Genomic DNA, 12047 nt, shown 5'->3' with positions numbered 1-12047 from the left:
TCAGCAGGCTCATGCGGTGGGTGCGATGCAGCCCTGCAGGGAGGGAGGTGAGTGCCTGTCACATGCCGTATTGAAACCCATGACCAAATCTGCCTTCCCGTCCTGGCTGTTAGGAGAGAATCCAGGCTCTGGAGGCAGAACTGCAGGCTGTTGGCCACAGCAAGACGATGCTGGAGAAGGAGCTCCAGGAGATTATCACACTGACCAGCCAGGAGCTGGAGGAGTACCGGGAGAAGGTGCTGGAGCTGGAGGACGAGGTAGGCCGAGCTTCGTCCTCACACAGCGGGACGAGCCTCACTGCCCCCGTGCAGCTCAGGGGCAGAGAGAAGGGCTCCTGGAGAGGCAGAACTTGGCCTGTAGCTCAACCTGCACTGTGCTTCTGTGCGCCGTCTGACCACTTGTCTGGGTCCCTCTCACCGCCCCCCCCCCCTTATTGAGGCTCCCCACACGCTCTCTTGAGCACCCCTCTGGTGTGGTGGTTGTCAGAGTGTTAGGATTAAGATGTCCCCAGTAAGAACACTCTGGTTGCAAATGATGAGAAAACCTGTTCTTTAAAATAACTTCACGTAACTCTTGGGCCCAGAGAGGCTGTGGCTTCAGATGATGCTACGCGTAGCAGTTGGTGATGTCACCAAGGGCTCTCCATGGGGTCCCAGGCTCCCCAGGAGAAAGCCGGGGGCCTGGGAGCTGGGGTGTGCTGCGTCTGCTGCAGTCCTGGGGTGGCCTGTTGGAGCTTCTTGGTGCAGTTGTTCTATTTCCGGTGTGGGGGAGCTTAGCTCCATTAGCCAGAACAGGTAATTGTGTAACTTCACAGTGGTTTTGATCTGTTTCAGCTTCAAGAATCTAGAGGCTTTAGGAGGAAGATAAAGCGCCTTGAGGAGTTGAATAAAAAGTTGGCCCTTGAGTTAGAGCATGAGCGAGGGAAGCTTACAGGCCTGGGGCAGTCCAACGCAGCTCTGCGGGAACACAACAGCATCTTAGAAACAGCTTTGGCCAAGAGGGAGGCAGACCTGGTTCAGCTGAACCTCCAGGTACTCAGACCCTTTGCCGGAGGCAGGGGACTCGCTTCGGGAGAGGTGGCTCTCGGTCGGGCGCATGTCGCCTCACGCAGCGGTCCCAGCCGCCCGCAAGCAGAGTGCTGCCCCGTCACAGAGACTCAGAACAGGGAGGATCTGGTGACATATGAAGCCCACCTTGCAGCTCTGTGGGGTGGGGCAGAGCTGGAGCTCCTAATGCTCCCCCTTACCGAGGTGTGGAGGCACTGTGCCCCGCCCATTAGCTTCCTGGTGGGCAGGGGACTCCCCGCTCAAGCTGGTCCCGCTGTTCATAAGAGGCTCTTCCCTGTGTGATGCAGAGCTGGGATTTGAACCTTGGTGGGGCTCTCTCTCCGGACCCTGTTCTGGGCTCCGGCTCTGCAGCCTCTCTGGGGCTTGGGGAGGAGGCCTGGCACTTCAGAGCCCTCTTCGAGGGGCAGTCAGCGGCCAAATCCAGCCCCCGTCTCAAATTATCCAGCTGTTAGAGAGCTTATAAACTTTTATTTGTCACTGGTTCCCACCCTTGCCATATCTGGTGGCCTCATCCATCTGCGTTACCTGCCTCACCAGGGAAGTATTTGTGTTTCGAAGCCCCGATTACAGGTAACCTTCGGGTGCTTGCTCTGTGCTTGAATACGGCCATATGACTTGACTGCCATCTCAGACTTCTCGTTCTCCAGAGATGGCATTCTCCCTCCTCCGCTACCTTGTGCGCCTGTTGCCACCATCCTGCCAGGTTCCCCACGTGGCACTGGGGCCCCACAGGCCTTCGAAATCCGAGTCCCCGCTCACTCAGTGCTCCGGTGATGTGCTATAGGTCCAGGCAGTCTTGCAGCGGAAAGAGGAGGAGGACCGCCAGACGAAGCAGCTCGTCCACGCCTTACAGGCTGCGCTGGAGCGAGAAAAGGCCACCGTGCACAGCCTCAAGGAACAGGTGTGTGACCAGCTTCCCACTGGCTCTAAATTGCACCTTCAGAGCCTGTCGGAATGCAGTTTTTCTAAAAACTGAGTATGCGCACGCTTGACGCCTCACTTCCCTTCCAGGAATTTATTGTACAGATATCTTTGCTGCTGTGTTCTGAGAACGATGTCATCACAGCCTTGGTGACAGTGAGCAGCTGGAGGGGGCCCTGATGTCCATCCATAGGAGAGTGGACTTGGATTAACCCAGATGCAGTCACATGGGCCTAAGATGCACGCACAGAGCCATGTAGAGACGTATTTGCTGGAGAACAGTGTCGCACACGTAGTGTTGAGTTAAAAAAGCAAACTGCAGAACAATAGCTGACCCCATTAGTGTTAAAAGAGCAATGGAGAAAGAAGGTTGCATGCACTCTTTGCCGTTTCCTGCCTGGCTCCTTTCCATGCTCAGGTGTTCACCAGTGCATCAGGTCAGTCTTCCAGCAGAGAGGCCTGTCCCACTGCCCCTGTGAGCTGGAATAGACCTCAGCTCCTGTTTCCCACCATGGTGCCGTGCCTGTTACTCCTCATCAGAACATAAGCTTCATGGCTTGAGGGCCGTGACTCATTTACCCTCATGTCCCCAGTGCCTGGCACCGAAGAGATGTTCAGAATGTGTTTGCTGTGTGCAAGGGTGCATGTCACATCCTTTAAAAATGTTTCCGTGATGATATGATAGGTAGAAAGAAAGAAATTGTTCTTCATTTTTTTGGGTGAGACAGTAAAATATTCTTTTAAGACAGTACAGTTTTAAGATCTGTTAAGAACATGTTACTATGGGGACACCTGGGTGGCTCAGTCGGTTGAGCATCTGCCTTTGGCTCAGGTTCTGGGATCGAGTCCCATGTTGGGCTCTGTGCTCAGTGGGGAGCCTGCTTGGGATTCTCTCTCCCTCTGCCCCTCCCCCCCACATGCATGCATGCGCACTCTCTCTCAAAAGAAGAACTTGTCACCATGAACAGACCCCCGTTTGCCTTGTCTGGTTGGTTTTTATACCTTGCGTGGAGTTGAGCTGAGTCAACTACCCTCCCTACTTTTCTACCCCCCAATTCCTATCTTTTGCTCACTTACTAATTTTATTCTCCCTTTAATGAAGTTGAATTTTATTCTCCCTTTATTCTCTAGTTAGCAGGACTGACAGAGCTAGACTCTGCTGATTGACACTTTCAGTTCCTTCATTCCCTGTCTGCTTGGAAAGGGATTTTTTTTTTTCTTTTTTTTAAAGATTTTATTTATTTATTTGACGGAGAGAGAGACAGGAGAGAGGGAACACAAGCAGGGGAAGGGGGAGAGGGAGAAGCAGGCTTCCCGCTGAGCAGTGAGCCCGATGCGGGGCTCGATCCCAGGATCCTGGGATCATGACCTGAGCCAAAGGCAGACACTTAACAACTGAGCCACCCAGGCGCCCAGGATATTGATTTTTTCTAAGTATGATATTAAACAGTACACAGAGATATAGTTAGAGCAATTTCATAGTGTAAGGAAATTTGTGAATAGAAGTGCTGGGGAAAATGATGGATATGTGACCTTGGCTTCTTTTTTTTTTTTTTCTTTTTAAGGGCAGTAACTGTGAACTGTCCTCATTTATGTCTCTAAATGCATTTCATGAAATAATCTGGACTGTTTGAACAGTACATGCTAGTAGTAAAAAGTAAAAAAAAGTCATAAAGATTGAAGTACAGATCATCTTGAATTTGTACCTGGTGATAAACCACTGTTAACATCTTCTGTTGGGAGTTTTGTTTCCTTATTTATAAGAGTTTTTTCTATATTTGACTGTCGTATATTATAAATATTTTTATTAAACTATTTTTTTTAAAGATTTTATTTATTTATTTGACAGATGCAAGCAGGGGGAGCAGCAGGCAGAGGCAGAGGGAGAAGCAGACTCCTTGCCAAGCAGGGAGCCCGATGCGGGGCTCGATCCCAGGACCCTGGGATCATGACCTGAGCTGAAGGCAGACGCTTAACTGACTGAGCCACCCAGGCGCCCTTTATTAAACTTGTAAAAAATGAAGTCCCTGCTTGTGCAGTTAGATAAGAAAACCGAGTTACTGGAAAGGAAACTGGAAGATTTTGTTATATTCTGAGAATTTGCTGGTCTCAGAAACCTTGAGAGAAACTATCGTTCATCATGAAAAGACTACTGTGTCATAAATGGATAGTAATCAGTAGCTTTACTGCAGTTACTTGGTGTGATGGAAGGATATGTTCCTCCCCAAAAACATAAACTAGGACTGGATTTAACAAGAAATAGACAGATATACTTGAGGAGGACAGTCGAAACTATTTAGACCAAGGAAACCTTGCATGCATTTGTTCGTTCAGCAGATCCTGGCGGCTGGCTGTATGTCGCCTGCCTGCGTGCCAGGCATGTGTTAGGGCTTCAGTCCTTTGGGAGCTTAAGAAGCTTTGGAAGAAACAACTGCAGGAGCAGCTGGGACGCGGGTGGGGTTGGCGGTAGCTCTCTTCGCAGACATCACATCGGGCGTGTTCTGTGTGGTTCTTGCCTCTGTCCTTGGTGACGCGGGTTTTTGTTGTTGTAGGTCGCTGCCGCCAAGGCGGAAGCAGGACATAACCGCCGCCACTTCAAGGCTGCCACCTTGGAGCTGAGTGAGGTGAAGAAGGAACTGCAGGCCAAGGAGCAGCTGGTGCAGAAGCTGCAGGCTGAGGCCGAGGGTCTCCAGTGAGTGCCAGGCGGGCAGAGGGCTGGGTCAGTGCCACGGCCGGGGACGGACGGGCAGGAGCGCCACCACGTCTTCTGGTCAGGACCTTCAGCACGTTCAGGTCACCTGGGTTTTAGCAAATCTCTGAGCACTCTGGAGGCAAATCTAAGAAGGAGAATGTATCCGATCCCTGTCTTAGGAAGCCTGCAGCTCAACTCCGAAATTTCCGGCCTGACATGGCTGTCCCCACTCCACACCTGAGGGTCCTTCACCAGGAACAGAGAGCCCTGTGTGAGGGGCACATGTCCCGAGGGCTGTGCCCCACCACCGAGGTTCACTGCAGCCTCCAATTAGGGCAGCCTTGAGTTGAGCACATGTAGGGGTGCGTGTTGGGAGCTTTTCTCCCATTGTAATCCATAAAATGGGCTAGCAAAATGTCCTTCCTGGGGCTTTTGTGAGGATTCGTCACGACAGAGCACTACAGAGCTCCTAGAACAGTCGCCGCCCAGAGTGAGCAGTGTGTGAGTTTCTGTCACCCCTGATGGATAATGTTCAACCGAGCACACTTTGTGGTAGGGTTAGGGTGCTGTGATTTCATGCTTCCTTGTTTTTATGCTAGGATTCAAGAGGGGAAACATTCCCAGGAAATAGCACAGTTCCAGGAGAAGCTGGAGGAGGCCCGGACCCAGCTCCAACTCCTGCAGAAGCAGCTAGACGAGCAGCTGAGCAAACAGCCTATAGGGAACCAAGAGGTGACCTGCCTGGGAGGCTTTGCATTTCCACTTAGCAGGACTGACAGAGCTAAGTGGAATCAGCTACTGCTGATTGACACATCAGTTTCTTCATTCATTCCCTGTCTGCTTGGAAAGGGATATTTATTTTTTCTAAGTATGATATTAAACAGTACATAGATATATAGTTAGAGCAATTTTGTAGTGTAAGAAAGCCACTTTAAAATTCTTTTGGTCATGTGACTTTCTCTCTCCTCTAGATGGAAAATCTCAAATGGGAGGTGGAGCAGAAAGAAAGAGAAGTCCAGTCCTTGAGGCAGCAGCTGAACTTGACCGAGCAGCAGAGTAAGAAGGAACTGGATGGAATACAGCAGTTATCACAGGTATGTGCTGTGTAAAGGCCCTGGGGCAGAAAGTCAGAGACCGCACCTCACAAGGTGCTAAGTGCATGACGTGAGTTACCCCAAACCGAATGCTTCCACCAAACCATTTTGCAGGCATTATCCATTTCAGAAAGAAGGCCAGGTCACACAACTGAAGGAGGCCAAGCCCTAGCGCTACGTACGCCCTGGGCTGAGCTCTGTGAAATGTACCAGGAATGGGATCTGACACAGCCTAGTCAGTGAGGCAGTACATGTGAAAAGTTCACCAGTCTGTGATGCGCTTTTCCACAAAGAAACCTGTGTGCGGGTTGACCACTTGCGCAAAGGATCAGAGAGAGAGAGCTCTCGCCAGGATTCCTACTTGTGGATGGCTGGCTTGAGTAACAGGATTGATTTATATTCTTTCTTCCTAATGGTGAGGCTTATTCCAGTAGCTGACCTTGGAATGAATTTATTTATGTATGTATGTATAGATTTTATTTATTTATTTGACAGAGAGACAGCGAGAGAGGGAACACAAGCAGGGGGAGTGGGAGAGGGAGAAGCAGGCTTCCCGCCGAGCAGGGAGCCCGATGCGGGGCTCGATCCCGGGACCCCGGGATCATGACCTGAGGCGAAGGCAGACGCTTAACTGACTGAGCCACCCAGGGGCCCCTGACCTTGGAATTTAAATGGACTCTTGGGATCCATTATAGACAGTGGACACGGGAATATTGCTGGTTCCTCGTCAGAGGCTCTGAAATCTGGGTAAGGACGTTGAGGATGTGACTGTAATGGGACGCTGCCCAGCCCAGACCGCATACAGCATCATAGAAGAGTTGCTGTTAGTTTCTAGCCCCTTAGACTTGTGACATACAAGCTAAGATCTTAGCAGCACAGGCAAGATCCTTCAGTTTATAAAAACGTGTGACTTCCCCTTCTTTAGAACATCAGAGCCGAGTTGGAGATGGTGCAGGACGATCTGTCCCTGACCCAGAAAGATAAATTCATGCTTCAAGCTAAAGTGTCAGAGCTGAAGAACAACATGAAGACTCTGCTCCAGCAAAACCAGCAGCTCAGACTGGACCTGCGGCGTGGCGCAGCGAAGACGGTACTCAGACCCCGCGCCTCCATCAGGTTCCCGGGCCCAAGGCACCCCTGCTGGGCGGGTGGCTGGGGTACTTTCTGGTTACTCAGACAGGAAGTTCTGTGTAACCAACACTGAGCAGCTACTGTGTGCAGAAAGGATGCTGGAGTCTTGTGCTTGGCAGCAGGCCAGACACTTTTATCTTGGTGCCTTTTCCAAGAGCTCTTTGCTTCTTTTTATGAATCACGTATCCTTTTGTTGTAATACGCTTTATAAGCCACATGAGGGCTCGTTTGCTGGTCTTCACAAGAGCCCCTGGCCTGGTAGGTGAGCCAGCTGGGGCCAGCACTGCCAGATGGGCTTGGGGGCCTGGGGAGCCCCGCCCAGACCCTCTGTACCCAGCATTTGTTTCTCTGCTCAGGCCACGTAAATATTCTCCAGGTGCAAAGAAATCCCTCAGACTCAGAGGTTTATTTAGCACTGTTTGGCTATCTGTGGAAAAAGTTTGAAGTTCTAGAAAGGGGAGTTGTAGGAGTTAAAAATTGACGTATTTCTTAGGGATATGCAGGGTCAAGGCTGTGGTCTTTTGTGGAAAGCCCCCACAGTTCCCATAAGGGTGTTCTCGCTTGTGATTTAGGTCGTCCTCCTGAGTAGCCAGCATTACGCTGTTTGTGCATGGTCACGTGCATTAGGAAGACGCTCACCCATTCAGCCAACATTCCCTGAACCCTTTGGCTGTCAGCTCTGCCAGCCTGGAAGCAGGGGGGCATGCCTTCCCCGAGGGCCCATCGTGAGCTAGGATGCCCTCTGGGAGCACTTGTTGTGATGATCGGGGACCGATAAGGGGAAGGTGTGGTTGGTGTCAGCCTCCAAGTGAGAGGGCTCTAACCATGTGCTTTTAAAAACAGAGAAAGGAACTGAAAGGCGAGGCCAGCTCTTCTGGCCCCGTGACGCCAGTGAAGATCCCTGACTGCCCTGTCCCGGCCTCCCTGCTGGAGGAGCTGCTGAGGCCCCCACCTGCCGTGAGCAAGGAGCCCCTCAAGAACCTCAACAGTTGTCTCCAGCAGCTAAAGTATGAACTGTGTTCTGTGTTCTATCTCACTTGGTCTTTAAAAATAGATTGCATGTTTAACTTGGAAGAATCCTGTTGCCAGCCCTGCGTGCCCCGAAGAGGCTGGGCATGTCTGTGCTATGTGGGGTCACTCAGGCCCTCAGTCCCTGTCATACGGGAGGACTGCCTGGAGCTAGGTGACCCTTAGGAAACCCACACATAGCTCAAGGTTTTACTCCCAAGAGCCTGAGGCCAGTGTTTGCAGGACGTGGCCCTGTGGGGACATCTTTTTGACCCTGTGAATGGAGGCCATGTGTAGGCCCTCAGTGCTGTCTCACCCACCTTCTCCCTGAGCACAGGCCCGTGTGTGCAGACCTCTGCACCTGCAGAGGAAACTGCTGAGCCCCATAAATCGTGTGACCCCCCGGGTGCTGCTTCCCAAATAGACAGGTTCTGTCAGCCACCCGAAGGTGCCGCAGATGAGCAGGCTGCTGTCTGAGTCAGGCTTGTTAGGATCCGTGTTGGAGATGACCAGTTGCCTCTTGGGGAAGTAACAGCGTCGTTTCTGGCTCTCATTTGACTGGCCTGCATTCCTTGCTTCCCCTGTCTGCCCAGGCAGGAGATGGACAGCCTGCAGCGCCAGATGGAGGCACATGCCGTCACCGTGCACGAGTCACTGTCCTCATGGACTCAGGGGGATCCCGCTGCCAGTGCTGCTCCCCTGGGAGATCACGCCAACCCCAGGGGAGATACAGAGCGACACAGTCAGTGCAGGGTCTCCAGAGAGGCGCTTGGAACAGCGGCCGCCGAGCACCCCCACTCCGAGTGCTTGTAACTACCCAAAGGAATAATCTTTTATCAATATTATTTATTTGACTGTTTGCTCTGTGTTTTTCTAAGAGATGAAGTTTAAATTTTGCATCTGCCTTTTCAAGGAGTAAAAGAACTGAACAAGAGCCAAGGATTAGAGAAATAGTAATTTGCAGATCACAACTAGCTTTTCCCCTGAAATGACCAAATGCTAGCAACCTAGTTTAGATCTCAGTGAGTTTTTGAATGTGTCTGAAGGGTTACTTGCGGGAGGAGGTCTCTGTTGAGTGACTGTAGCTGCAGCCCCCTGAGGGTGATGCCAATCAGTGGCCACCGGTGGAAACGCTGCATGACTGGGTCCCGCTTCTCTCTTTCCAGATTCCGTGAGAGCTTTAGCTCCCTGCGGAAACGAAACTTTATTTGCACCTTTGGTTTTTATTTTCAATAGCTATCTCACCATAGGATGTGTATATAAATACTGAAAATCATAAGCTAATCTTTAAAAAGTGTATTCCATATTATTTAAGAATGACCTGAATTGTCTTTTTATTGATCGCCTTTTGAAAATCTGCTGTCAGGAAGTAACGTACATGTAGGATTTAGGGATGTCAGTCAGAAAATTATATTTTAAGAAATATAATTATTTTATTTACTGTACCTTCTAAAACCAAATATTCTTGGAGCGAAAAGGTTTTTTGTTTCAGTTTCACTTTATTTTTGAGAGCCTTGTCCTAAGTGCACACCCCACCCCATCTGACCCTTGACCCTGCACGGCCTCACTCACTTTGGCTGTCCCCTAGGCGGGCCTGGCGGCCATAAGGACACCAATCACCAGTGTGCTGGCCTGACATGGGAGATGGTTGGGGAGGGGTCACAGGAGAGGAGGGGAGAGAGGGACCAGGGCTCCCTGCAGGGCTCTGAGCCAGGTGCAAGGCTTCTCCAGGCCTCCTCCCCCCGTCCCCCCCCCAACCCCGGGCCCACATGAAAATACGTCCATCAGAGCCTGTGTGGTCATCAGTGGTCATCAGGGGACATGCTGAACTCATTGCGGTGACAGCCTTCAGAAGGTCCCGTAACCTCTCATCTGGAGGGTTTTCTAGAACGGGCAGGTCAGCTGTGTGAGAAGGCAGTGGAGGCCACCCGAGCTCTCCTGTAGGTGAGAGCCTGATTTGGAAGCAGGCTCCGTGAGCGTGGGAGATTTACTTGACTGTCTATGACCCCGGAGGGCTGTAACTTTGTCCCCTATTGGCCAAGAAATCTAAGCTGATAGTGAACTGTTGTCAGAGAAGAGAGGCCCCTGGTGCAGATCTGCTGGTCTGGAGATGAAGTTGGAAGTGTTACTGATCAGGCCAGATATGCTCGTGTCAACTTACTACTTACATCTCTTTTGTGGAGAAAACGGTTTGATATTTTTAAGCTGTTTGTGTTCTCTTACGCTATTAGAAGGTAAATTGATAAGGTAGCATTAACCACAAAGATGCTTAGTGTTTAAAAAAAATTCCCTAGCAAGTATTGAAACTTCTGAAATACGTAGATCACTTGTACAGGGTTAATCTTGAAATAATACTTGAAGACTTCATTATAAATATATCCTATTTTCATCTTAAGTTGGAAATCGTTTTTGACAAAATTGTTTTTGTACCATTAGAAAAGAAAAATCGTAACTTACATTCTTATTTATTTTGGGTGTTTTATCCTCAGTTTTAATTTTAAAACCAAGACATGACACTCAGCCTCATGCTGTGGCTACTTTCTCACTGCTGCTTATTGGAGGTCTCCCAGTGAAAGCCGGTCACTGTGCATTTTTTATTAGGAAAGGGTAAACGGATTCTGAATAATCCTCAAGTGAAAGCAGATTTCTGTTCCTCACCCTGTTTCCCTCATGTCTTACTTGTGTCTGTGCACCTGCGGGCTTGTGCGGGCCTGCAGTAGCCGCGCCCCCTGCTCTCCTGCTGTCCTGTGCCACCGTCGTGGTCACCCCATCTTTCAGTTCCGTCAACACCAGCCTGCCTCTGGTCTGACCTCCCTGGCTGTCCCCACGCACTGTGATGTTTCTTGTGTGGCCTGCAGCTCCTGACCTGGGGCCCTTTTGTTCAAGCTGACACCACCTTTAGGCTTCTTAACAAGTCACTTGGAAGAGGAAGTTGGACTTTGAAATCACCTGCTTATGATTTATTGAGGGTTATTATTATTTTTTTAATCTCTAAGGGACTTGATTGGCACTTCTACCTCCCAGGCTACATTCTGCAGTGAGTATCATTTGAAATATTCTGTTTGTGGGCAGAAGTGGGAATTTGGAATTTACTCATGGAAAACAACAGTCCAGTCGATTATTTATAGGAACAGGCTTGCTGTTACAGTATGTTTGTGTATATTATTCATCCTGTGTGATGAATACCGTATTTCTTGTTTCTCTTATGTTCCAAAAAAAAAGCTTATTGCAGTGTGGTTATCACTGATTTTTCCATGGAACACATTGGATAGATGCCACGGATCTTACGGATTTACATAGGTTTTGTTCTACTGTTTGGAAGGTCTAACAGGCAAGGGTTTGATAGGCTTTTTCTCTGGCCTGGGTCCAGGTCATGGGACAGACCTGCTAGGAAGATTCTCATTACACTCTTTCTTAGTTTGAAGACTTTTCTTGGTGTAGGGTTACTTACTGCAGAAGCCACGGCATATAGTCCTACTCCTATGAGTAACTTTTTAAATAGAAATGAAATGTCCTGTGTAAAGATTTCTAGTAGTGAAAGGGACCAGTATATCTGAAAGACAAATGTCCTGGAGCCTTCCTCAAGGACCCCTGTGACGTGTGAGACGTCCTGAGCCTTACGCAAACACGTTCCAGGCAAATCTGATTGTGTGGTGGTCTCAGGTTATAATAGGACCCTTGAAGGTAATGTTGTAGAGGGTCTAGAAAACTGGATGGCTTTAAGTTACTCATTTCTGTTAAAAATTTCCTCATGAAAGGGAGTCCTCAGGTTGGGGCTGTTAGGGAAAAGGTGTCACCATGCCCAACGAATTGTAACTTTAAAAAGCATGTTGATTTTTTATAAATTTAAGTGTGCTGGGGAATTCCTTAAATTTTGTGCAATAAACTATTTTTTGTTAAAGTTTTTCATATTTCATTGGGGGCCTTATTTTAATATATATAGTTTGCCGTATTTGGGAGTAAATTTAATCTTGGGTTGTTATAAACGGTTTAAATACTTGTCTTAAAAGAGCATTTTACTGTTCTGCTAAAAGATTCAGATGGGTGTGAAATCTAACTTGTGCTGCTTTTGACCATAGCAGAAGAATGGCAATGTGTTAGCCATGCCCTTCCCCGTAGCCCACGCTGCACCTG

At 49.3% G+C, this 12047-nt stretch overlaps 1 protein-coding gene across 6 annotated transcripts in view; it reads left to right on the top strand.

Moving 5' to 3' along the window:
* Nucleotides 1–11814, top strand: part of GOLGA3 (golgin A3) — a 44858-nt gene extending 33044 nt beyond the window's left edge. For all 6 annotated transcript variants that reach the window (XM_081802471.1, XM_081802470.1, XM_081802472.1 and 3 more), the window contains 9 exons: nt 114–257; nt 834–1031; nt 1852–1968; nt 4541–4680; nt 5280–5412; nt 5652–5774; nt 6700–6864; nt 7749–7912; nt 8507–11814. In XM_081802471.1, coding sequence (XP_081658597.1) covers nt 114–257; nt 834–1031; nt 1852–1968; nt 4541–4680; nt 5280–5412; nt 5652–5774; nt 6700–6864; nt 7749–7912; nt 8507–8726 — 1404 coding nt within the window. In that variant the 3' untranslated portion in view covers nt 8727–11814. The remainder of the gene's footprint in view (nt 1–113; nt 258–833; nt 1032–1851; nt 1969–4540; nt 4681–5279; nt 5413–5651; nt 5775–6699; nt 6865–7748; nt 7913–8506) is intronic.
* The last annotated feature ends 233 nt before the right edge of the window (nt 11815–12047 follow it).

Source organism: Leptonychotes weddellii, chromosome 13 (genome assembly GCF_054177405.1).
Source record: "Leptonychotes weddellii isolate Sample4059 chromosome 13, ASM5417740v2, whole genome shotgun sequence".
Classification (NCBI taxonomy): domain Eukaryota; kingdom Metazoa; phylum Chordata; class Mammalia; order Carnivora; family Phocidae; genus Leptonychotes; species Leptonychotes weddellii.
This window is presented reverse-complemented; position numbering and strand designations above follow the sequence as displayed.